The following is a 25,050-nucleotide window of genomic DNA, read 5'->3' as shown; positions in this document are numbered from 1 at the left end:
CTCATAAATTGCAGCTGTCCCATGGCAACGTGTCAAACGCATCGTGCACAAGATGCCACGTTCACACCATTATCCCCATCACAGTCCTCCCCACACCATCTGCTTGGAGCAGGGCCCCCTCAACAGGTGGCTGGTGGGACGGTAAGAGGAACCGTCAGCTTTTTAGGGGATCTTGCAGCACAGGATACACCGACTTTCTCCCAGATATCCTGCTGCCTGCTTAGGAACAGTCCCACAAGGAGATTCCCACTCATGAAGGCAGGCAAAGACGTTGTCACGACAAGCTGAAGATCAGCTGTTTGCTCCCACACGCTTCTGCAGCAGCTTGATGGGCCTCGGGGGAGGTTTGTGGCATGAACCCACCTGGGGGTGCGGCCACAGGTCCCACCTGCCCTGCAGAGCGCCCAGGGGAAGCCTCCCCAGGAATACAGAGATCTCCAGGACAGTTATATGAGCTTGTGCAAACACACTCCTCTGGCAGCTTTTTTTAACCTTTACCCTGTGGTTTGTTTGCACTCCGCTCAAATCAAGCCCAAAGAAGGGCAGATGTCAGCCTGAAATAACCACATACCTCTGCACCCTCCTCGGCGGCTTTTCCTGAGCACCACATGGCCTTGGGACCAAGGTTTATCTGAAGTTTGGAAACCATTCCCAAAGCCCACCAGCATCTCAGGGTACAGCACCGCGTGCTGGAGCCTGGAGACCCCGGGGAGGGGATGGAGGGTGAAGAGATGCTCCTGGCCGCAGTGCACAAGCCCCACCTCTGCTCCTGGCACCCCAGGATTGCTGGAGCACAGCCATCCTCCACCACCCACCCAGCCACGGGCTTGGAGAGGCAAACCAGCCAGGACTGCTGGCAGGGACCTCCGGAGATGAGATCTCCAGCCTTCCTGCCACTCTTCAATCTTTCCCAGACCTGCCTCTCGCTCCTGCCAAGCTCAGAGCCAGTTCTCTTCCCATGCATACACCCCCCCAGGCTCGGCACCTCTCTCTAAGGTCCCTTAGAGAGACACATCCTTTGCTGTTCCCTAGGTTGCCCTGCCCAATTTATCATCTCTTTTTTTCCTTTTTCCAAAACTAGTTCTCCTTTCTAAAAGCACATGGGAAGGAGGTTTCAGACTTTCCATTGAAACTGGCTTTTTCCTCCACCCGTTCTTCCCTAAAACCGTAATTCAAACAACTTTAATTGTACATTATTTTCTTTCTGAATTGCCCCTATGGATAATTTATCTTCTTTTAGTGTAGCTGTAGGGAGTACAATCTTATCTTTCAGCTCCAGCAAGGCTGACAATTTCCTATCTTCTGATGCCTTCTGCTCTTTACTATGTTGGGGCTTTGTTATAGAGTTGATTAAAGCAAAATTGCTTTTTGCTGCAATTTTACTGCAATCTAACCCAGAAATGCCCAAAGAATCACAGTCATCTTTCACAATGCTCATCTGTTCGCTGCTATAAAAGCCTTCCCTGCTCAGGCTGGAGCAGCTCAGATTCTGCACCAGCAGTAATGTTTGCCATCAATTAAACATCCCCTATTGACAGTCCTCTGAGCTTTTGGAGGGGAGATACTGGAGATACTCAGCCGAGCTCCTGGTCACTCACTGTTATCCTCATTGTTCATTTTCTCCTACTGATAAAAAAATATTCTCCTCATAAATTGCTTTTCTTTTAGCGTGCACATCCAGAAGCTGTTCCCAAGCCCCTCCACTGCAGCTTCCTCAGTAGCTCATTTTTCAAAAGAGTCTGAAGGCCAAACATTATCCCAAACATGCACACAGAGCCTAAAATCTCCATGAAAAACGCACAGTTCTCCCAATTTAGCTCATTTCCAGGCCTTAGCAGGGCACAGAATCGTGGAATATCCCAAGTTGGAAGGGACCCACAAGGATCATTGGAGTACAACTCCTGGCCCTACACAGGGCACCTCAACACATGGCACCAACCAGCACAGTCCCAGCCCTGAATGCACTTCTCAGGGGTTATAACAATATTTTTTGGCTAGTCTAGATGATTCTAGGATTTTGCTATCCCCATCCAGCTGGGAGAAAGTTTCTGGATCTGGTGCGTCACACCTCAGTTTTGAGAAGGTTTTCATGCTCCATCCCTCTTCTTCCAGCTCCCAAAGAGCCAAATGCATCAGGAAAATGGCCCTTTTCATTGCACTGCCAATGCCTTGGGGGCCTCACAGGATGCCAGGAACACCCACCTGTCAGCAGGGGACATGAAAAACCCCATTTAAGCCACCAGCACATCCTTCCTCATTGCTCAGACAGGAGACAGAGCCACCTACACAAGAGAACTTAATCCCACTCCCACTCCAATAAAACCAGTCTGGGAGCCCAAGCTAGAACAGACTTTTCCACATTCCAGCTCAAACCAAGAGATCTACTGGCTCTGAGCTTATATGGAGCAAGGGGCAGAGGGTGTGGGTGGCTGGGGGTCCCACATGAAGCTGCTCAAGGCCATTGAAGTCTATTTGTGCTCCCCTGGCTGAACCCATTCTTTCTCATGACTGTATTTATTTTGGGTGTCATACTCTCAAGGGAGAAGGGAGCCTCAGGTTTCACCAAATCACTTTTATTAAACCATTGCATCATTGGCTAAAATAAATGTGCCCCAGAGCAGTACAGAATTCTGATCAGACAGAGCCATTAAGGTTAGAAAAACCCATGTCTAATCTAACCTGTGTCAGGCAGGACTAGGAAAATTGTATCTAATTCTACCACTTACCACACTGTAAAGGCTGGATAATACCTTTAATTTTGATTTAGCTGGTAAAGGATGACCCGCAGGGGATGTGGAAAACAAGCACCACGTAGAATAGATGCGATAACCAGCGGCACCACCCCGAGCAGCCTGTGCTGCCGGGGCTGTTGTTTGCCAGCTCGGTAATGCCCTCCCGGCTGGGCCGTTCCCTCTGTTCACCCCCTCGCTGATCGCAGGCTCATTGTCTCCATTTCATTGGAATCCCCGCCGTTTAGGCAGATGAGTATCGGCGTTTCTGCCTGGCTGGGCTGTGCCCGGCGGGGCCGGGGCGGGAGCCGGCGGTCGATGCAGAGCCATGATAGCACAGCTGCCATCGATGGCCGGGCACGGAGCTGCTCCAGCCCCACCCGGGAACGAGTACCCCCGAGGGCACCTGAACGGGGGTGTTCCCTGGGGACCGGGAGGGATTCCCAGAATTGTGGAATCATGGAATATTCTGAGTTGGAAGGAACCCATCAGGATCATCCAGTCCAACTCCTGCCCTGCACAGGACACCCCAACAATCCCACCCTGTCCCTGAGAGCATTGTCCAAGCGCTCCTTGAGCTGTGCCCACTGCCCTGGGGAGCCTGTTCAGTGCCTGACCAGCCTCTGGGGGAAGAACCTTTTCCAGATATCCAACCTAAACCTGCGCTGACACAACTTCAGGCCATTCCCTTTACCTCCCTTAGGCCCTGTCACTGGTCCCCACAGAGATCAGTGCTGCCCCTCCACTGCCCCTTATGAGGATGTTGAAGGCCCCACTGAGGTCTCCCCTCAGCCTCCTCTTCTCCAGGCTGAACAAACCAAGCGACCTCAGCTGCAGAGGGCCAGGGTGGCACAGCCAAATATATCCCTGGGGAAAAGATGAGGGACCACGTGGCTCGCTGAGGTGACCCTTGACATACAAAACAGCACTTTGGGGATGGCACAAGCTCTTCTACCTCTCAAGCAACCAGTGCCTGCAGGCTGGGGGACAAGTCCTGGGGGCACTGACAGCCCTGAGCAGCCCTGCCTGGGATGGGATTCCCAGCCACACTTGCCCATGAGCTTGGGAGCCCATTTAAGCTCAGCCCAGGGCTGGTCCCGGTTTGAGTTGTGTCTCTGGGGTGCTGGTCTCTGGTTTAGTCCCAGCTATACCTGCACCTATAGGCCCTATTGATGTGAATCCTGATCTAGACTGATTTCCCAGCTTGAGCTCAGGTCTGTTTTGTCCCCTTGGACCTGCCTAGGGATCACCTGGCTGTGGCTGCCCCTGGCTGCCCGCACCAGCATTGATCCTGAGCTATGGATTGATTCCTCCAGTCTGCCCTACTGCTGTGAACATGCAGGATGATAGGGAATCTTGGCTGACCCCAGCTGCCTCCTGCTCTCCTTACTCAGGTACCCTGGGACTGGTTCTTCCCTGCCAGCCATGGTGTTCCCTTTACTTCCTCATCCCATAGGGAAACAGTGCCCTTGCACAACACCCCCGATTGCCATGGGCACCCCTTGTCCAAAGCCGAGCTGAGTCCCCAGGCGAATAAAATGTGATGGGAATAGTCTGGCCTGTGGGGAGCAGCCCCAGGACACAGGGATGTCCCTGCATGGCAGCAAAAGAGCCCAAATCCCTGCTGTTGTGGCTCACAGAGGGTGAAGCTGAAGCCCAGCTGCAGGCACTGCCCAGCCTGGCTGGAGCCAGCCCTCTGCTAATCCATGGGTGCCACCTGCCGTCTAGTCCTGACGGATCACCCACAGCCTCACCTCTGCATCCCGAAAATTGCTCCAGATGTTCAGGTTTTCCCCTGTGCCTCCTAGGAAGCCCCCTGCCAGGACCCACAGCATGCAAGAGAAAGTTGAAGTGCAGGACAGCTGTCCCCACACATCCTGCCTGTGGCTGGATGGAGCTGCTCTCAACAAAAGCAGGAGGATAATATCCTTTTCCTCAGGATAATGAGGTCAGGGAATGGCTCTTGTGTGTCTGTAACTGGAAACTAAGTTATTGGACCCAGTTCCCTAAAAAATTGGGTGGAGAAAAACATTACGGCGTGGCTGATATGGATGAAAAATCTGCAATTGAGAGAAATAATTTTGGGTTGGGTCAGGGGGAGGGGAGGAAAAAAAAAGCAGTTTGATTTCTTTTTGTCCCTCTATCTCCTTTCCTGCAGAAAATAAGGTTAGACAAACTTCAGATTTCTGTCATAACAAAGCTGATGTCAAATATGATGATATTTCTCACTGGACTCCTTGTTTACATTACAAATCATCCTGACCAAAGTTACCCTTTCTGTCACAATGTTTGTTTTGCATGAAAAGACATTTCTGCTCAGAAATAACAACAAAAAAAAATCAAGTTAAAACATTTTGACCAATTCTGACAGGAATATTTGAACATGTAGGAGGAGGATGGGAGATCGCTCGGAATAACCAAGCTGCCATTACCCATGGGGTTGAGATGTGTCAAGTCAGCCTTCTGCTAAATAACAAAGCACATCTAGATTTTTTTTTTAATTATCATTACCCTGAGATCTTTCTTTTTTTGTTTTTTAATCCCATTTTTCTCTGGTTTCAGAAGCTTTTCCTTTGACTCTTATCCCTCAGAGCATGTCGCTCTGTGATTTGACAAGCTTTTCCTTCTCCTCTCAGTCCTCAGAGTGCTAATTTTGCGGTTTAATCTTTTTCTGGCTCTTCAGGATGAAAACTGGAAGGGTCACCTGTGCAGCACTTGCCTGTACGAGCCAGAGAGCCTTTCTAGTGACTCACTGTGGCGGTGTCACCATTGTTTGGTGGCTCCATTCTGTTATCTGATTAGGTTCATGTAGTTCTCCACCTGCCATTGTGCCTTTGGGGAGATTAATACTCATTAATCACATGCATAAGGTCGGAGTTACCTTCTGGGATCGGTGCTTTCCCTGGCATGTCGCCCTCAAAGCATTAACTGATGTTATCCAGCGTCTCTCAGCTGCAAAAGGTGAGGTTTGCTGTTGGACGTCAGCGAGTGTTTCATGCTCTACCTTACACTTTCAACTGGTAACAGATTCCAAACAAGGTGACTGCAAGTGAGGCAAAGCTAAAAAATCCTTCCCTGTGAGAGTGGAGAGGCCCTGGCACAGGTTGCCCAGAGAAGCTGTGGCTGCCCCATCCCTGGAAGTGTTCAAGGCCAGGTTGGACGGGGCTTGGAGCAACCCGGGATAGTGGAAAGTGTCCCTGCCCAGGGCAGGGGGTGGAACTGGGTGATCTTTAAGGTCCCTCCCAACCGAAACCATTCTATGAAAACTTTCTTCAAGTCCCAAAGCATATAAATAAATACATGGAAATAACAGGGATCTCTTAAACAATTCCAGTTGCAAGAAGACAAGCTCAAAAGATTCCCCCCCACACAAAAAAAGGATGATACCTCTTTGCTACTCTCTGAGAACTGAAACCCTCTCCTGAATTTCCTGCTGATTATGGTGGTTTTTTTCTTCCCCTTGTTTTGTTTCCGAGATTTTCTGTCCTTGTGCTGAAGTCCTAAGGAATAAACAGAGAATAATCAAAATTGAGATACCCCAGGGGAAAAGATGGATCCTGACTGAAGCGAAAATGCAGGGATTTGGAAACTTTGCCATGACCAAGTTTCCCCTGCCACTCATGAAATTAGGAATCACCATACCCACACAAGCCAAACACATCACCCATCAGCCTGCAAAGACTCAATCTGGTGGAATAACAGGCTTTTCCTTACTACCAAGCCACCGTGTGGAATCTATTGCTGGTGAATCCCCTTTTTTCCCTCCAGAAATCCCCTATAAATACAAGTTGTTGCAAGAGGATTCACTCACGCATGGCAGAACAACAGGTTTTTACCCTATATTATGGCTGGATACCCAAGTATGGCAGGAATAGATCTTCTTATGTATATGTATATGTATATGTATATGTATATGTATATGTATATGTATATGTATATAGATATAGATATAGATATAGATATAGATATAGATATAGATATAGATATAGATATAGATAGATATATCTTAGAGATCTGTGGGAACTTCATGTGCTCCAAGAGACTCTTGAAGGTGACAGCAAGCTCCGGATCAGATCCATCAGCACATCTCCTGGTCATTGTCACCTTTTTGGGTTTCTTGTGTTGTTATGTTCACAGCATGTGTGTTGATCACAAACCCACAGGTCAGCTCAGTGTGCAGCACCCTCACTAACCACGCTGGAGAACCAGCTCCGATGGGAGCCTGGCAGGGAGGCTCCAGGGGGGAGCAGCCGGGAGCAGGGCACCGTGTCCTGGCGTTGTCCCCAAAGGAACGCGAACCTGAGGGCTCAGTTATGCAACTGTGGGGAGAAGCTCCAGCTTCTCAGTGTGCTGAGCTGGTGACAGAGGGGAGAATAATCCTCCTGCTAAGTTGGGCCCAGGCAGGCCTGTGGCAGCGTGAGTCACCCTGAGCTGCCATGGTTACGGAACGAGTATTACTGTGCAGATCCAAACCCTGCTCACAGAAAAGCACAGCGCTAACTAGTTCCAAACTTGGAAAACAGTCGAGTGTAGGTAAGGCCTAATGCCGAGTGGGTGTTTGCAAGGAGGAGAGTTAGAGAGAAATCCTCCAGAGCTAATATTCAGCTGGAAAATCAGCATGCATAGAGCAGGAAGAAGGACACCGCTGTGCAAAGCCATGATTTCTGGATCCTTTTCCCCATTTTGTCTGGTTTGCAAGGGCTACTGTCAGAATTGCTCCACAGAGGGGGGAAAAAGAGGATGTTTCCACACCACAAGAAAACACACAGTAGTGTCACACAGATGAATCAGCTGGCACAAATAGTGAGTCATGGAAATGCACCATGGAAATTCTCCAGCGCAGTGGAATCTCTGATGCACATCAAATCTGGCATCCTTGGAGAGGCAGGGGCAGCCAGGATGACGTACGGCACCAGCACATGCCCAAAAACGCTCCTCACGCGTGACCTCAGCCCTGGGAAGCTGCAGTCACTAAGCCCACGATCCTCATCCAAGTCCTGAAGCACTCGGGCAGTGAGTTCAGCAGGGTTTTCATGGAAAAGGTGTGCCTGACCCTTGTTTTCAGTGAGTCACAGCTGCAATAAAAGGACTTGGAGTCTGTTTGCTAACCATCAGCTGAGAATTACCTGGGCAATGTAAAAGATCAGGGATACAAAGTCAGGAAATCAGGACAGTTTTGGATGTTACCACAGTGCTGCACCCACCCCCAAGTCCACCCCGTTGTGGGCACACCTGGGCCCGCAGAGATTTCTGGATTGGAAACTGAGGACTCTGCAGAAAAATGAAAATCTGGTTTTGAGGGATTCTCTGCTCTTCTTTTGGGTTTTTTTTTCCAGTGTCCTCTGCTGATCTGTCCCATTATCTCCTGCAAGTCTTGTATCTTCCCACCACCGGCACAGAACACAGCAACCAGAGTGCAAGGGGTGACCTGTACCTGTGATTTATGAAAGGAAAGTAAGAGAAATCCCCCTCAAAGCTCATCTACAGTCAATTTTCAGGACGCCTGGCTGGTCCAGTGAGCCAGAAGTGAGTTTTTGTGCTTTTTGCGCCCAATTCCACCATTAGCATGGGGGAAACACCTTCGCTTCACGTGGCCTAGTTTTCCTACTTGTGCAAAACAGACATAGCCCTTGCAAAAACCCTTAAATTTTTTTATATGAAAGAGTAGCAGTGATGGATAGTCTTTAAAATAATTCTAGTCTTTTCTGGGTGTATGGCCCTGAAGCTGAACAATTTGGGATGGACTTCGGGTTCCCCTGACACGCTGCAGTCCCTGCAGAACGGCACATAAACTTCTAAATTCTAAGGTACGAGCAGAGCTCTTGCCCTGTATTTGCAAATATTTTAAGCCCACGAAGAACAGAAGCGAGGAGTGTGGTGCTCCCTCACACCATAGCTGGTGGGGCTCCAGAAGGGATGGATCCCTCATCCCGCCCTTCGCGCCCCTGAGGGGACGGATCCCTCGGGCGGGCTCCGCCATGGCGCCCCTGAGGGGATGGCAGCCTCAGGCGGGGCAGGGGCAGCTCTCCACCGCCCTGGTGTCTCTCTCCCGCCGCCGGCCCGGGAGCTCGGCGGGCAGAAGGAGGCAAGGGCTGGAAGCCGCGGTGGGTCTGAGGCGGCGGGGCCGAACCGCTGCATCATGGCGGCGGGGCCGGGCGGGGTCGGCGGTGACACCGCCCCCCTCCCTCCCGCTCCCCTCACACCCGGCACCGCCCCCGCCCCCGGCAGCTCTCGCGAGAGCGGGCGCTGCGCTGCGGTAGGAGGTCGGCGGAGAAGGACGGACGGAGCCGCCGCCGCTCCCGCCGCCGCCTCACCCTCCTCTCCTTCCTCCTCCTCCTCCTTCTCCTCCTCCTCCTGCCCCTGTCTCAGGAGGATGCCGCGCTCCGGGCCGCTGCCCGCCGCCTTCTCGCTGCTGCTGGCGACGGCCGCGCTGCTGCCGGGACCCGCCGCGGCGCAGAACGGTGAGGGAGGGCGGCGGCGGGGGGAGGGAGGAAGGGAGGGGGAGGCGCGCGTTGCTATGGCGGCGGGGGGGCTGTGGGCAACCCCGGGGGTGGGAGGGCGACCCCGGGGCTGGGGAGGATCCTTGTGTCTTGGGGTCCCTCAGGGGAAGGGGGAGAAGGGGGGGGAAGGAGGAGAAGGGGGAGCTGGCTCGTCCCCCCCCCGCCCCGGCTCCTCCTGAGGCGCCTCGTGCCGCCGGTAAAATGGAACATCTCCTCATCTCCTCCCGCCTACTGAACCTGCATCTGCCGGGCCGCCTTAAATCATTTATAATGCAATAAACCCCGTAGTTCCTTAGCAACTGGAGAGGTCCTTCTGATAGGAGCGTAAAAGAAGGAATTAAAAAAAAAAAAAAAAAAGCCCACCACACCCCAAGCCTCCTCTGTTCCTTGTAGGATAGCGTGAGCTAAATCCAGCGCGGTGCCTCCTCCCGGTGAGTTCGCAGCCAAGTGCATGACAATTAGTGGCAGAGCGGAGCGGGGCCAAGAGGCTGGTCCAGCCGAGCCTCCTGCTCCAAGGAACATCCTGCAGCGCTGATAAAAATGCCTGTCTGATCCTGCCAGGCCAGGCAGGGTCTGTCTGCTCCAGGGCTGCTCCAGCACCGGCTCTCTGGAGCGGTTTCTCTTGCAGCATCATGGTCAAGGATGCTTTGGCCTGTAAGTGTGGGGAAGGGCAGGGATCTTGGCTCACGGGAGACTGATTTATGTCCATGGGGAAAATTTGCCTAGAAGGAAGGATTACCTTGCTAACGTACCGATTCCACACTAGTTTTCGTTGTTTCATCCTTCTTTCTCTCTCCTTCCTTTCTGCTCTGCAGATAATATTCAGTCCTACTGTTCTGCTTTTGTTGAGGTGGATTTTGCCTTGCAGCATGAGGTTAGCTTCCTCTGCTCCTTGCTCTAGAGGAATCATAGAGTCATGGAATCATGGAATCACAGACTGGTTTGGCTTGGAAGGGACATTAAAGCTCATCTCGTTCCACCCTCTGCCATGGGCAGGGACACCTTCCACTAGAGCAGGTGGTCCCAGATCAAATTTTTGCCTTAGTAGGTGCAGATTTTGCAGTCTGAAACCAGAACTGAGCTTGTCTGCCTCTGTTAATTAAACAGAAGCAGCTTTGCCATCCACACTGTCTGAATGAAAACTAAATGCCTTCTCTAGAATGAAGCACTTTTTTTTGTGGAGCCTGCAAGAGTGTGGGAAAACCCTGCTGGAGTTCAGTGGGAATTAGGGACCTGGCTTCTGTGAGCTCCCAGGGAAGTGCTCATTGGGATGAGTTGTGGATGAAGTGTGGGTCTCTGTTGTAGACATAGTTCCTGTGCCACCTGAGCGTTCTCATCGCAGGGTTGATCTGCCTTTGGTGTGTTTCCACACAAATTCCACCCTTGAATTTGGGTTTTCTGTCAAGCAGGTTAAAATGGGTCATGTGCCTGAGGCTGTTCTTGTGCAGAGTTAGCAGGCAAGGTGTTAAATGCCAGCAGCTGGGATAGCAATTCCAAATGGCTGGTAGGCAGTGCAAACATTTGGTGTTTGACAGGACTTAGATGTCTGGAGGTCAACGATCAAATTTTGGGCACAGATGGAAAGTGTCTTTATCGTGACTTCCATGCCTGGCATGAAGCTGACCAAGAGTAGGAGATCTTGGCATGAGGGAAGATTGCAGGTCACAGGTGTATCCTGGAAGCTCCTTAATTTTTGTTTGGTTACCGAGGGTCATCCAGACAATTAAATGGTGAGGGAGCCTCTGAGTATCTGTAATTCTGTAGGAGCTTACACAGGTGAGTGAAAGTCTGCTTGGGAAGGAGTAGAGCACTTCAAAGCAAGTGAAAGGTGGAGATCCTTCTGACTAAGGTTTATTGCTCCTGTTGAATCTTTACCTCAGTTTTAATTTAAAGATTGTAGGCCCTGCTGCAGAGGAACTGGTTTCTTTTTCAGCAGATAATAGCTCATGAGACACTTCATGAAACAGAACAATTCCTCTTTGGCGTGAAGGATAGGTACAACCATTTCCTGACTTGTGTCTATTCCTTGTAAGTCATTAGAAAAATGGTGCTGTGGTTTGAACAGGCTTGTGCAAGTCTGTTGGTGACATCTTTAAAAACAAAACTTCTCCCACACACGGTGCTTTGAAGGTGCAGGGAAGGATCCCAAAGTGCGTATGCAGAGTTTTGTTATCTATTATTGATGTGGAGTTGTCAGTGTAAGGAAAGGTGATAGTCCAAGTGTTGTTGAACCCTGCGAGTTCAGGATGATAAAGGAATGGGCATGGACCTGTTGGAACTGCAGGGCAGGTCACCACTCACCTGGTGCAGTAAATGCCCAGTGGAATCCTGAGGGTTTGTGGGAAGCAGCTTTTTTTCTGCCTCTAGCAGGAGATCGCTGTTGAATTACCAGTGATTTTTCCAGACTTAATGTAATTCAGAATATATTGAGTCAGATTCACCTATGGATTTAAGCTTACTAAACTGGAAGTAGGTTTTTGACACTTGTGTAGCTTATTTTTAAAGCTCTTGCATAAACACCTAAAGGGGAAATGTGTGTGTCAGAAATTGAACTTTTCCTGAAGGTTGTGCTGAGAAAACTGTCAGGTTTGTGCTGCACGCTGGCTCATCCCCTGGATCCAGAGCAGAGTTCAGGTGAAGTGACAGAAAGGAGGGTTGAAAGAGAAGAAACACGACAAAGAACAGCTGGAAAAAGCCAGTCTGTCAAGCAGATCTGTGTCAAACCCATAGTTTCCAGTTGGTAGTTGTTGGAAAATCACTTCAGTGCTCCAAAGCAGGCAGACAGAATCCTGGTTATGGAGTGGTGCTTGACTGTTGGGTAATGAAGAACATGACTTTTCCAGTTGCTGTTTTTTAACCTTAGCAATATCTTTATTTTTAAGCAAGCAGTTGGAAAACCAAAGACTTCAGTGTAGTAATAATTTCACCACAGAGTTTGGGTTTTAAAGACTATTAAAGACTATTTTATCATCTGAAATAGATGCTTGGGCTGCTCCCCGTGAAATCTGCAGTGTTTCTTCAGCACACCAACATGTGAGTTCAATTCTTAGCAAGTTTTCTTTCCTTTTCAGAGGTTTGCTCTGGCAAAGTGCAGAGAATTCTTAACCATTCTTGACGACTTAAAATTGCTTGGGTTATTCAAAGCTGGACATAAGTGGAAATAAAAACAAATTAAGTCAGCTGGTGCTGGTTTAGTTCTGTTCTCTTCATCCTCTACTTGGATGAAGGAGAAGGAACTAACTCGCTGGCTAAAAACAGAACATGGCTTTTCTGTTGGTGGAAACCGGGATAGAAATGACCATAAAATCAGGAAAATTAGTTCAATCAATTCTTAAAATTAGTTTCTTCTTAGAAGAGCAAGTGAAAAACCTTCCTGTTATCCTTGCAATGCTGTTCGTGGCTGCTGCTTCTCACCCATATCTCACTGGTTGTGTTCTGACGTGATTTTTAATGGCCCCCAGATAAAGCTGAGGAATGGTTTCATACAGCATTTTTGGAGCAGGAGTGTGGGCTGAGCATCGAGGAGAATGTTCAAAGTTCTGTTCTCCTCCCCACCATTGCTATTCTCCTTCCTCCTACAACTCCCTCATAGGAAACTTAACCACAAGCAGTGTGACTAATGTGTTTATCCTTGGAAACTGCACTGAGTTCCACCAGATCTCAGGGAACAGGTAAAGAGGCGATAAGTGCCAGTAGTGACATTCCAACCGACCACTGTGTGAAGACTATATCCTGTTAAATTCGTGAATGAGGGGCACTTGTGCCTCCACAGTGAGCTGTTTCTTCTGCTGCAGGTACTATTTTAGAGGAGTCAGTTGTAAAGACTTGCATTGTAAAGGACAATGCAACCCCTGTGATTCATCCTCAGGTTGTAAAGCCGGAGTGTTCAGGCTCTTCTTAACTTCCCGCAGCTCCCACTGTTAAGATTCAAAGTTAGATAAACTGTTCCTGCATATCTAGTAGCTGGAAAGTTCTCCTGTAAATCTAATCTAAACCTGCTTTCCTATCTTTTAACCTCTATTCTTTTTACCCGTGCAATTCAGAGTGGGGCGGAGGGTGTTGCCTTTCTGTCCAGGTTAATTGTCAGGGTAGTTCTCAGTAAGTTGTCTTTTCCTGGCTGTTCCTGATCGTTTCTGTGGAGCTTCAGTCACGTTTTTGGGAGTGTGATGTGTAAAACTGGACACGGACACACTTCCAGTTGGGACCAGACCAAGATTCATTGGAGTGGAAGGATCATTCAGTGTGTCTTGCATATGGCATTCCTGCTTGCATCCCGAGACAAATGGTTTCTTACAGTAAAACATTACTGACTCTCATCCAGTGGGATCCTTTTTGGTGCTCAGGTCTTTGCTACAGCACTGCTGCTTTGCATTCCTTTGCTGCCTGAACCACGGAGTCCTTGGATGTTCTTGTGAACTGGCTTCTCACCTTGTTGTGCTGTCACAAGTCCTATTTTATCTTCTCAACCAAACCAGAGTTGGATTATCGGTGTCAGAGACCCTCCAGCCCAACATTGATCTTGTTTCATTGTTTCCATCTGCTTGTTCCTGCACTGCAGCTCCTGGAAACCATGTAGCACATGCTACACCTGGCTACATTAACGAGATTTCATTTGGGTGGGGTTTTTTTTTTGTATAGGGCAGTGTTAAAAGTTCTACTAAAATTAGGAAAACTGCATTTGTTCCTTCTCCTCTAGAGTTGCCTTTGGTTCTCATTAACTTTATAGTAGGAGGTCAGCTTGCTGTGGGCAAGCTGTAGCAAAGCACAGGTAGCCCACACAGCTTGGTTCCTCCTTACCCCAAGCCCTTCTTTATTTCTGAGCACTTCCAAGCAGATTTCTTCTGTCTGGAGGCTGGAATTGGATTGACTGGTCTGCAATTCCACAGTCTGCTATCTGATCCTGCACGCAGTCCATTAGATGTTTGAGGATGGTCTTTAGGTGTTCAGTCAGTCTTCTCCAAACAAGCTCCTTGGCAGTATCTAGTAATAAATGTAGTGGCTTGTCATTTTGCCCAGTTGATTCTGGAGTATGAAACCTGACTTGTTTAAAGTTGGAGGAGGGAGAAAGGCTGTTAAAACATAACGGAAAAATTATCAAAGCTTCATATCAGTTATGATATCCAGTCATTCAAATCGTTGTAATTATCTGCAACTTTATTTGCATGGCTTTAAAAATCTGATTTGATATGTGAAATTTATTTTCACTCCAAGTCAAACACTTTTTTCATGTCTGGTACTGCATGGGTATTGAAGGAGATCGAGTCTGAACTAAATATCAATTCAGCCTGGATGGAACGTCTGTGTCAAAACTTGAAAGTCTTTATCCCCTTGTAAAATAACTACTGTAGACTGATAAAAATTCATGCCCTGTTGATAAGCTCAAAGCTTATTTGGGTCATGGTGTGAAGTCACCACTGAGGCACTGACGCAGACTCATTCAAGGAAAAGACAGTAACTGCTGAGGCTACAAAGGTTCCTCATCATTTCATCACCGTGCAGTGTCAGGAGCTGGAGATCTGCTGTCATTAACAGTAAGTTTTTTTGAGAGCAAGGTGGGTTTTCCCCCCCACTGCTGTTCAGAGTGCAGTGGAGAACAGCACAGTCACATCAGGGCAGCGTTGGGGCTGCTGGCAGGGTTTGTGGGGGGGGGGAAGGTGTGAGCAGTGGGCTCTGATCCCGGGAGGCAGATGGTGAGTAAATATGACCCCACGTGGCACCCTGTGGGATGGGAGAGCCCTGATCCTTTGGGAATGGCTTTGATGTTATACCAGGTTGGGAGAGCAGAGCTCTGCTTTGCAGGTGTGTTGGAGGAAGAGGCATCGGGTCTGTCTTCTGCTCCTTGGGAGTGTAGGTGGAATGTCAGTGCCTAAGATGGAGTCTCAGGGACACTTTGTATCAACTCTGTTACCTTTTGTTATCAGGTTAGAAGCCTTTTGATATAATAAAGCAAAATCAAGGGCAGGGATGTTGGGAAACAACAGATTTTCCACAGGAGGAGGAAAGTGCCCAATACAGTACCTGACAAGCTAAAGACATTTGCAGTATGAGATGTTTTTGTAGAGGAAAATTAGATCATAATGTCCTGCTCTGGTTTGAATAAACCAGAAAAAGTGGTCTTGTGTTGCTCTAATTCCTGTAGGCTTGTTTTACATTATATGTTTGAAAATGCCACATTAAGGACTCAATTGAACCAAGGTACTGCTTAGTGTAGCTACTCACTATTTCTCACGTTTGGTGACTCCTGGCTGACTGTGAGTACACCCAGGGCTCATGGGGGCTCTCCTGAAGCTCCTGCAGTTGGTGGGAAACCTAAACTAAATGCATTTTGTAACAAGCATGTTGAAGGCACGAGAAGATAAGAGGAAGGGGAATATCATGGACTAGAAAAGGGAGGGCATGAAAAGATGCAGTCGGTCCAAAACTTCAGCTGTTAAAGTGGGCGAAAAAGGATTTAATTCTGGGAGGTTGGTAAAACTGACAAAGAATATATTTGAAATTAAAGAGAAAATTGATCTTAAATGCCTAGAAAAGAGCTTGACAAGGATTTTGGCAATGCAGTAGGCTCCCAACAGACATCATGGCAGACCAAAGGCAGACTGAAATAATTCGGTGAAGGCGTACAGCAGGAGATTGCAAAAACAGATGCCTGAGTGCATTTTTAAAACCTGAGCAGATACCATATTGACTGAGCACTCTTGCATTTATTTTTTCCCATGGTTTGTTATAAAAGCTTTGTGGTAGTTAACTAGAACCTACCTTAGGTTCGAGCTGTAAATGCAGAAGTATTTTAATGCCTGTTATACTCATTCAGAATTCCTAATAATGAATTAAATAATGCTAAGCTGTTTTAAAAGCAGTTCTGAACTGGAGTTCGTTGGTCTCATGAAATTTATGCAAGTGTTGTAAGGTGTTAGAAAGGTCATGTCTTGTCAAAACATTAGAACATCCATAATACCCAGTTTTGCAGCATGTTGTTGGTCTGGTTTTCTCTGCAATGTCAAGCAATGGGAACAAATTCCTGTTTGTTATCCTTTGGTGGATAATTTCTGCTTGAGGTTTTCTAACCTGAATGTACAGATAGTTCACCTAAAGCAGCCTTTTGCAGGGAACTTCATATTTTGCCTGGTCTCCTTTGCTGTAGCATCCAGGGTTGCAGGCAGCTGACTCACATTTTCATAGGATCCCAGCATGGTTTGGGGTGGAAGGGACCTTAAAGCTCATCCAGTTCCACCCCCTGCCATGGGCAGGGACACCTTCCAGGTTCCTCCAAGCCCCGTCCAAGCTGGGCCTTGGACACTTGCAGGGATGGGGCAGCCACAGCTTCTCTGGGCAACCTGTGCCAGGGCCTCACCACCCTCACAGGGAAGGATTTCTTCCTAATAAATAACCTAAACTTGCCCTCTTTCACTTTATAGCCAGTCGCCCTTGTCCAAAGTCCCTCTCCAGCTCTTTTGGAGCCCCTTTAGGCACTGGAAGGGTCTCTAAGGTCTCCCTGGAGCTTCTCTTCTCCAGCTGAACACCCCCAGCTCTCCCAGCCTGGTTCCACAGCAGAGGGGCTCCAGCCCTTGGAGCAGCTCTGTGGCCTCCTCTGGACTGGCTCCAGCAGCTCCATGTCCTTCTGCTGTTGTTCCCCAGAGCTGGAGGCAGCTCTGCAGGAGGGTCTCACCTGAGGGGGCAGAGGGCAGAATCCCCCCTCCCCTGCTGTCCCTGCTGTGGGATCAGCCCAGGGCAGGGGGGGGATTGTTCCAGCACATGTGAGGGTGTGTCCAGCCCCTCATCCACCAACACCCCCAAGTCCCTCTCCTCAGGCAGGATGATTCTTGGTTCTGCACCGATTCCTGCTGTGCAGTCCTGTGTAATCTTTATTTAGAAAGGGGAGGGTGTAGCACAAAAAGATTGGAAACTATTCCAGTGAGGTTTGAGGCGAGAGTGAAGAGGTTGAGATCAAAGCAAGCCAGGAATAAATGACATGGAGGAAAGAAATATATATAAGGCAAGTCTGCTGGATTTAGCATAGTAAGAAATGTTTCTCAGGTTTGTAGGTGGAGATGTGCAGTTTAGACTCTTACCAGGGAGCTTGGTTTACACTTGTGGTACCTTAAGGACTCTAGGAAATAAATAGGAAGCTCATTATTTAGGGAGATCATTTTGGTTTCAGCATTTGCATAGGGTAAGACAAGTTCTGCAGCTTCTTTTGTGCTGCCAGGCTACATAAACAGGGAGTTCAGCACTTGCTGAGGAGGTTTAGCACTTCCCTGGAAGAGGGTTGCCTTGAGGAAGTGTTTTCAAAATCCCAGAGCAGCCAAACATCTTGGGTTTGTGACTCAGAGCTGGTCTGTGCCTAGTCTTTGGAAGTCTCCTGGATGGACTCTTCCCTTTTTATGTAATTTGGGAAGCTGAGGCTTGCCTAGTCTGGCTTCCCATCACCTGCTTCACTGCATTTCCATGCTGGGAAGCAAAAAAATTCAAGTCTGAAGAGTAAGCAGGACTCTTTTTGTTTGCTGCACTGTGTGTGGCCTGTCCCATGTGGGGTTTATATAATCTAAAGGTAAAACCTAAAGGCAAAATAAAATCTGAGCGTGTCTCAGGTGTACTGGAGGGCTTGGTACAGACACTTCCAAACACAGGTGAAAGGGTTAACTAGGAACAGACACTTTAGTTGTACTTGGAGAGCTGTTCTTTTGTACAATTGCTCTAAAGCTGCACTAAGAGGATAATACATTCAGGTTGCAACTCCTTGGTGCTTCATTTTGCTTTAAGAAGTGGTGTATTTGGTGCATTTGGTCCCTGTAAGCTAAAAACTGACACAGTTATTTTGTGTGGTACCCACCATATAATGCTGTAGATCACATTCACCTTTGGATTTCCCCTTCCAGTGCTATCACCTCTGACTTTTGGAAATACTTAAGTTTTATCCTATTTGTACCAGTTCTTTATGCAAAATGGTTGGGAATGATGCTTGAGTACCTGTCTGTAACCATTGGGCACTGTGAGAGCTTTTCTGCTTGTTGTCAAACACGAGGGTAGTTTCAGTATTTTAATTTCCTTTCACTGTGTTATTTGTGGTTAGGTTTTTCCCCCTGTAACTTTGGCAGAGAGGACAGCACGTGGAAATGCGGAGTTCCCTTCCTGGCTCTTTGCTTTCAGACACAAACTGCTTGATGAAGCCAGGACAGTTCCCGTGTCTCCCAAGTTTTAAGGGTGCTGAACCTGATACAGGGCTTAAATATGCAATATTCATGGTTTACTTTTCAGGCTTCATTTGTTACATTTTTAACTGACAGGGTTTTCAACGCTTTGCTGCAAGTTCTGTACTGCTCAGCAGCAACTTATGTTCTCACTTGAGGGTATAAGAGGGTTTTAACCAAAGCTGCATGTTTTGGGTCTCAGGCTCCCGAAGCTCCTATTTTTAGCAATACCAGGATTGATTTGGTGACCCCAATCTTGAGCCATATGGAGTAAGGGGGGAAAAAAGAAAGTGGGTTTTGATTTCTAGGAAGGTGATTAGTTGGGAGAACAGGGCAAAAATGATAAGACAGGGAGAAATAGCTTTTAAGGAGCTATAAATAACAGTCAAGGCAGGAGCTGTAAAAGGGCACAGGTGGGTACAGGACTTAGGAGTTTTTTCTCTTTCCCTGCACCTCCATCTCCAGTTTCTCAGGTCTTGCTTTAATACAATCAGGAATGTGGCTTTTGAGTACCCAGTGAGTATTCTGGGAGTTCCAGTTGTTTGTCCGTGGCCTACATTCACATTTTCAGCAGAGCAGTATCAGGTTCTTTTTTGTTGTCCCTTTATGCCTCTTCTGGGAACTGCAGGGATGATTTATCCTTTTAACCAGCACCTTCCAAGTGTTAAGCTGGCACTGGCTGCCCAGTGAGTACCAGTATGAGCATGCCTTGCCCTGAACTGCTGCTCTCCTTTTTTGGGGCCTCAGTGTGACAAAATGAAGTGGATTTATAATTCCCAAAGGGTTTTCCAAATATTACACTGTTGTCCTCTTTTTGCAAAGTGAAACAGAGCTCTTGTCTCTGAGAGGTGGAAAATTACTAAATAAAACCTTCTGGTTTCTTTGTGGAAAGATGTCAATGGAAAAGCTACCTTTGGTTCAGGAAAAGCCTGAGCAGCAAATTCCTGAAGGCTGGGAGATCACTACGTGTTTGCCCTGTTCTTACATTCTTGCCATGACCACCATGGCTAAATTTGGATAAACTTATCTGCTGGATAAAATCTCCCAGTGCTGTTGCTGGTCTTTTAAGGTATTTTAAAATACCTTAAGGTGAGGTATTTTTAAAAATACCTAAGGTATTTAAAAAAAAAATCTTTGAATGCTGCTGTAAAATGGCTGCACAGTTGAACGTGGTCTCTGGTTCAAGAGCTCGAGAGACTAATTCTTAGTGTTGTCATCTTGTGAAGTACAACAGCCCTTTAACACTGCTGTGATAGAAAACAGAAGTAGAACCCTTTTACTTGAGTTTAGGGAGATGACTCAGATTAGATTTTAACCAGCTTGTTTAGGACAGCATTTATATTCTTCTCCAACAGCAAAAAATCTCCCCAATGTAGTTAAACACAGTTAGTATTGATATCACGGTGGTGAAGTTCCGTTTTTGTCTTTACCCTGAGCAAAGGCACAGGTTTCTCTCCATATTTCCTGCCAGCTCCCTTTCCTGCTGCCGACTCAAGGAGCCCAAATCTGCTTGGCCCTTAATTGGATTGCTCCTTTTGCTGGAAAAGCGCTGGGAGCAGGGAGCCTTCTCTAGGCCATGGGTAGAGCTCCAGGGCTCACTCTTAGCTACCAGCTCAAAAAGCCCCACAGCTGCCATTCCGGGGGGTTTGGCTGCCCCTCAGCACACAACGGGCGTGAGGTGTGAGGGCACAGCCAGGAGATCTGAGGGGCTCAGCGCAGCCTGTGGCTGCGGGGAGGTGATTTCTGTCCATGGATTAGGATGCACTAATGTTGCCTGGTGCTGAAGCTGAATTTCATCTCAGAAATAGCGTGTTTGAGGCTGTGGAGGAGCTGCCCCGTGACGTTTGGTGCTGTCAATAATCTGAGTGGTGTCAGTAGGCCATGGGGGATCAGAGCCGGGCCCGAGCTGGAGGGAGGATCCGGTTTGTGATGTAACCCCGGTGCTGGCACAGAGCTGGGCACAGCAGCTCCGTGGGCATGGCCCACATACCACACTGCTTCTGGGGATGGCTGAGCTGCCAGAGCCTCCCCGTGGCCCAGGGCATGGATTCTGGAGTAACGGGCATTGCAAAACAGGGAGAATCTGAGCTGTGCTGTAGAAATGGCTTGGGGGGAAAAATGCTATTAAAAATGCAACTTGGAACAAGGATCTCACTTTGCAAAGGAGGGTAAATCTGGTACACCAATTATGGCATCTCTGCTGCTTTTTAATAATTTCCCTCCTGCTTTGCTCTTCCCTGTAACTGGAATACTGCGATTCTCCTGGAGAGAAGCTGTTGCTGCTGCTTCTACACGCTGACCAGGGACATCAGCCCTGAGCTGCTGGAGCTGTGTCACTCTGGAGTTAGCAGTTAGTAGGCAGTAATTCCCTCCAGCTATGGAGAGCATAAACTTGGAATAATTAAAGCATCCCTCCTCCAACCCCATCTACTGCAGCAGGGCCAGTATTTTACATGTTATTAGGCAGTTTAAATGCTGATTTACATTAAAAAAATGTACCTAAAATATGTTATCCTCTCTGCTAATGCCATTTCTTGTGCACACAGAGGAATTATTTTTGTTGCTGAATGGCTTCTTCTCAGCTCTGCCTCAGATTATGTGGCCTGTTACATAATCCAACAATTCTGCAAAGGGCATTTCTTTTGAAAGGTCGGTGTATTAAAATGTCCTGCTCCTCCATCACGGATGAGAGGGAGCAGCTTGTGCTGCTGCAGAATGGATAAAAGGGAAAAAAGAGCTTTGCCATTCAGGACGTGCTCCCTCCATGCTGGAGAGGAATGTAATCAGGCTCCTTTCAAACACACGTTTGTTGGATCAGGAAAGGTCACAGGAAAATTGAGGAGCACTTGAAACCTTTAGTTCTCTAATGGCATAGTCTGAGGATTTTAAATGACTAATCTGACACAAGGTATTTTTTGTTATCAACATTTTATATGCTTTCAGTATCTTTAAGATGCAAATTTACTGGTCTTAAAATTTGTTGAGATGCTTAGTGTGCCAGCTTCAGTTGCTGTGTTACATGGGAACACCAGACAAATTTAAATTGCTGTCTGCTCTAACTCTGCTCTTCTGTGCTGAAGCTGAATTCCTTCCCACTTCTTTACAGGGAGTGGGTTTCTAGTTGTTAACAATGATTTTTACTTTTTTTTTGCAATATATAGGAGCCTTTCTGCTCCTGTGTCTCTCTGCTTTAGAGAGATTCTTGTATATTCCTAAGCTGCAACAATAATATTTCTGTAGTTCCTTAAAAAAAACGGATTAAAGCTAATAAATGCTGGCTCAGTTAATTTTTTTCCTCCCAGCATGGATGATTGTAAGTCTTTTTGTCCCTAAGATGTGCCAGGGAGAAGCATGAATGGAAAGAACAGGAGCATAATGCCTGCCTTTTCGGAGGATGAGGCAAGTTTAATCTTTGGAAAAACCTTTGAGAAACGAATCTACAAATTCTCCATGGAAGGAAATCTCTTCCTGGTGGATCCAACCCCGCTTCCTGACAGCACGAGCTCTTTAGAACATCAGCCTTGCAAAAGCAGCATTTGCCGTGCAATTACATGGTTTAGAAAGGCTTGGTGTGACATCCAGCCCCGGGGGAGAACATTCCCAGCCCCTCCAGGGGATGCTGATCCCAGCAGCCCGTTTGAGTGTTTGTTCTATGAAGTGTTGATCAGGGGCTGGTTTTGCCCTTAGATGGGGGTAGTTGATGGCTCCAGGTCTGACTGGAGGGAATCTGGTTACGAGTGTGTCTGCTTTGAAGCCCTAATCAGCTGACAAGGGAGTGAAAACTGCCCGAAGTCACTTGACTCTTGGATCCACCCTCCAGCCCGGAGCAGTCAGTCACTTATGAGCCCAGGGGAATGTTTTCCAGTCACTCCTGTAGCGTTCAGGAACGTGAGGATGCTGAGCCTCTTCGGGATTTTAAGATATTTTAACATTAAGAGCATCTCTTCTGCTGGCGTTGCCCTGAAGTGAGCTGGGTGTGCTCGGTGAGGAACAGCTTTTTTCCATTTCCCTGGAAGGGCTTTGCCATCCACGTTTGTTTAACTGGGGTTATGTAAGTTGTCGAATTGCCGAGTGAAGTTCCCCAGACTTGCCTTTTCTAAAGCATGTGACTGAAATGCCACACAGCTAAATATAATTGTGCTTAGGATGTTGTCTCTGTGCTCCTTGTGGTCTCTGTGAGCTACTCCAGGATGGCTAAAGCAGTTCTTGACTGACATCCTGTAATATTTTCTTTGAAATATGAAAGCAACGTGCTTTTCAAGGCACTGAGCAAGTGCATGGACATGCTGTTGATCTGGGTACCCTTGACTGCTTCAGGTTGGTCAGAGCTGGCTCTGTCCTGGCTTTCTCCATCTATTAGTTATTTCCAGAGCATTGATCTGAGCATTACCAGCAGATGAGAAATTTATTCTGTGTTTCCTATAGAAGTGAATGCTTTAATATCATGTCTGCAGTGATACTTAAAACTAATTCTCCACCCTGGATGTCCAAGGCAGATAGAATCACTTTGATACTGCAGCTCACAAGGCAGCTTCCTAGTTCATACTCCTTCAGGGCCTTGAAGCAGATGGGTTTAAATCAGCCAGCAGATTTGGGTAAGGAAGGAGCTGTAAATCGGAGATGGAGCTTGCATTCCATAGGAAGTGGGCCGTGGTAGGACTGCAGAGCACCCTGGAGGGACAGGCGGGTGCAAAAAGTGAGATACCAAGTTTCTCAGTTGTTTGTGAAAGCCCTAAGTCAGCGTTCCAGTTACCTCCTTTATAGAAGCAGAGAACTAGGAGAGCTTTGTTCTTTCCAGCTCACAAGCGGGAAAAATAGATCTGTGAACTCCTGCAGCTCAAACGTGAGTGCAGCCGGCAGGCTGACACCGGGGTGGAGCCCCAGGTCATAAACTCCTGCTCTGACTGTTCTTCTCTTGCCCGATATTCCACACTTTAATCAATTTTCACAGCATCTACAGTGTCAAACTTACAGGTTGTTGCAGAAGCAGAATCGTAAACACTGTCCACAACTGACAAAATTGAGTTCTGAACCCAAACAATTTCTAGAATAAGAATGTATTTTGGGGTGAAAGTAATTCCCAGAAACTGGAAGTGCATAGCTCTGGTTGCTGTGACACACTGGTGGCTTCTCTTCCCAGTAATGTTCCTGTGGACTGTGCTTGGATGTGCTTTCCCAGTGAATTATGGATGCTGAGATCAGGTTTTGCACAATAGAAGTGACCATAAAATAACAGTTGCATTTCCAAGTCACTGCAGTGTGAAGTTAAGCATTGCTTTTCATTCCAAGGAAACTTGAATAAAAGCATCCGGGGTGTATGTGGGAAAGGATGGATGAGCAGCTTGAGAGCCTCAACCTGATCTAAGGGGTTTGTGTTTAGGGGAAGCAGCTGGGCCAGAGGACCTGCAGGAATCCTTTCCAGTCTGAATTCTGTGATTTAAAACCCAGAAGCTGATCCCTGTGTCCTTTCTCCATCCACCTGTGCTGGGAAGTGTCCCTTGGCTTCCCTGGGCGTATTCCCAGGATGGCCTCACATCAGCAGAGGCACTGAAACCATTTACTTAAGAATGCTCTGAATTTTACTTGGGCAAACAAATGGAATTAGTTTGTCACAAATCTTTGTGCACGTCAAACTAAGCAAGGTCTCCTAATGCACAGAGAAATGAGGAACGTTGGTCTGAATCCAGAAAATGTTAATCCTCATGTCTGTGGACTTGGAGAAAGTAATCCTCAGGTTTCCCTCTCTGTGAAATGAATCTAATGCTATGTCATGAGCTCATGCATTTTATATGATGCTCTCTGGGTAATGTGTTCCCCTCTTCAGCTTCATAAAGCTGCAGGATGAGATGGCAGGAATAAAATTCACGTATTGCTCCAGTTCTCAGTGCTTAGAGAAGGTGTGGGCTCATCTGGGTACCTCATACCCATGAGTTGGCTAAAGAACGAGGCAAAGCAGATGAAAAATAACGCCAGTTTTTAGTTTCCTGCTCTCTGGTGATAAAAGAATGGGAAACCATCAAACCTCCTGAAGATGGGTGAAAACAGGCAGGATGCTGTAGTGCTTTCCTTGGAATTGAGGTGCCTTCACCTTTCTCCAGCTCGGTTCCAGCTGTCATTTTTTTGTATATTTGACTGATTTCCAAGACTTTTAGTAAAGGTGAGCATCGGAAAGAAATGAAACATTAATTAGATTGCCTTTTTTCCATCCTGAATGGAGTAAAAATGCAATACTTTGACGAAGTGATGGTGAGGTTCCCCGCCCTCAAAAATCTTATCACTTAATCAACACCCTTCAGTGGAGAAGAAAAGAAAAAGATGCTAATTAGCCCAGAGCACCAGGCTAACAAAGCCCAGCTGGTGGGGGAAGGAGAGTGGAGTGAAGGGGGCAGGTTCTGGGGGGAGCTTTCTTTGATATTCTGATGAAGTTATAAATGTTGCCATGCAATAAAGGTGAAAATCAGCTCAAGTGAGGGCAGAGCAAAACCAGCTGAGAAGCTCTTTGTGGACTGCCCAAGATCACCTGTGCTTCCATATTTTAATAAATCCTTACATCCAATGTAGAGTTCCATCCCCCTTCCTGAAGTACAGTCTGGTCATTCCCTGGAGCTCCAACCAGGAGCTTTGAACCCGAGT

General features: G+C 47.5%; 1 protein-coding gene and 1 long non-coding RNA gene across 2 annotated transcripts in view; one reads left to right on the top strand and one right to left on the bottom strand.

Moving 5' to 3' along the window:
* Window positions 1–3,493: 3,493 nt before the first annotated feature.
* On the bottom strand, window positions 3,494–8,657 carry LOC113974613. Its single transcript, XR_003536596.1, has 3 exons — window positions 7,552–8,657; window positions 6,117–6,229; window positions 3,494–5,681 (listed from the first exon to the last, which is right to left on the bottom strand). It is a non-coding gene; the product is annotated as an uncharacterized LOC113974613 (long non-coding RNA).
* Window positions 8,658–8,853: 196 nt separating this feature from the next.
* NPTN (neuroplastin) overlaps window positions 8,854–25,050 on the top strand; it is a 46,424-nt gene continuing 30,227 nt past the window's right edge. The window contains exon 1 of the mRNA XM_027697889.1: window positions 8,854–9,190. Within this exon, the coding sequence (XP_027553690.1) occupies window positions 8,869–9,190 (322 nt within the window). The 5' untranslated portion in view covers window positions 8,854–8,868. The remainder of the gene's footprint in view (window positions 9,191–25,050) is intronic.

This window comes from Neopelma chrysocephalum, unplaced genomic scaffold (assembly GCF_003984885.1).
Source record: "Neopelma chrysocephalum unplaced genomic scaffold, ASM398488v2 Primary Assembly neopelma1_124, whole genome shotgun sequence".
Classification (NCBI taxonomy): Eukaryota; Metazoa; Chordata; class Aves; order Passeriformes; family Pipridae; genus Neopelma; species Neopelma chrysocephalum.
Note: the sequence above shows the minus strand (reverse complement) of the source record. Positions and strands in the feature narration are given on the sequence as shown.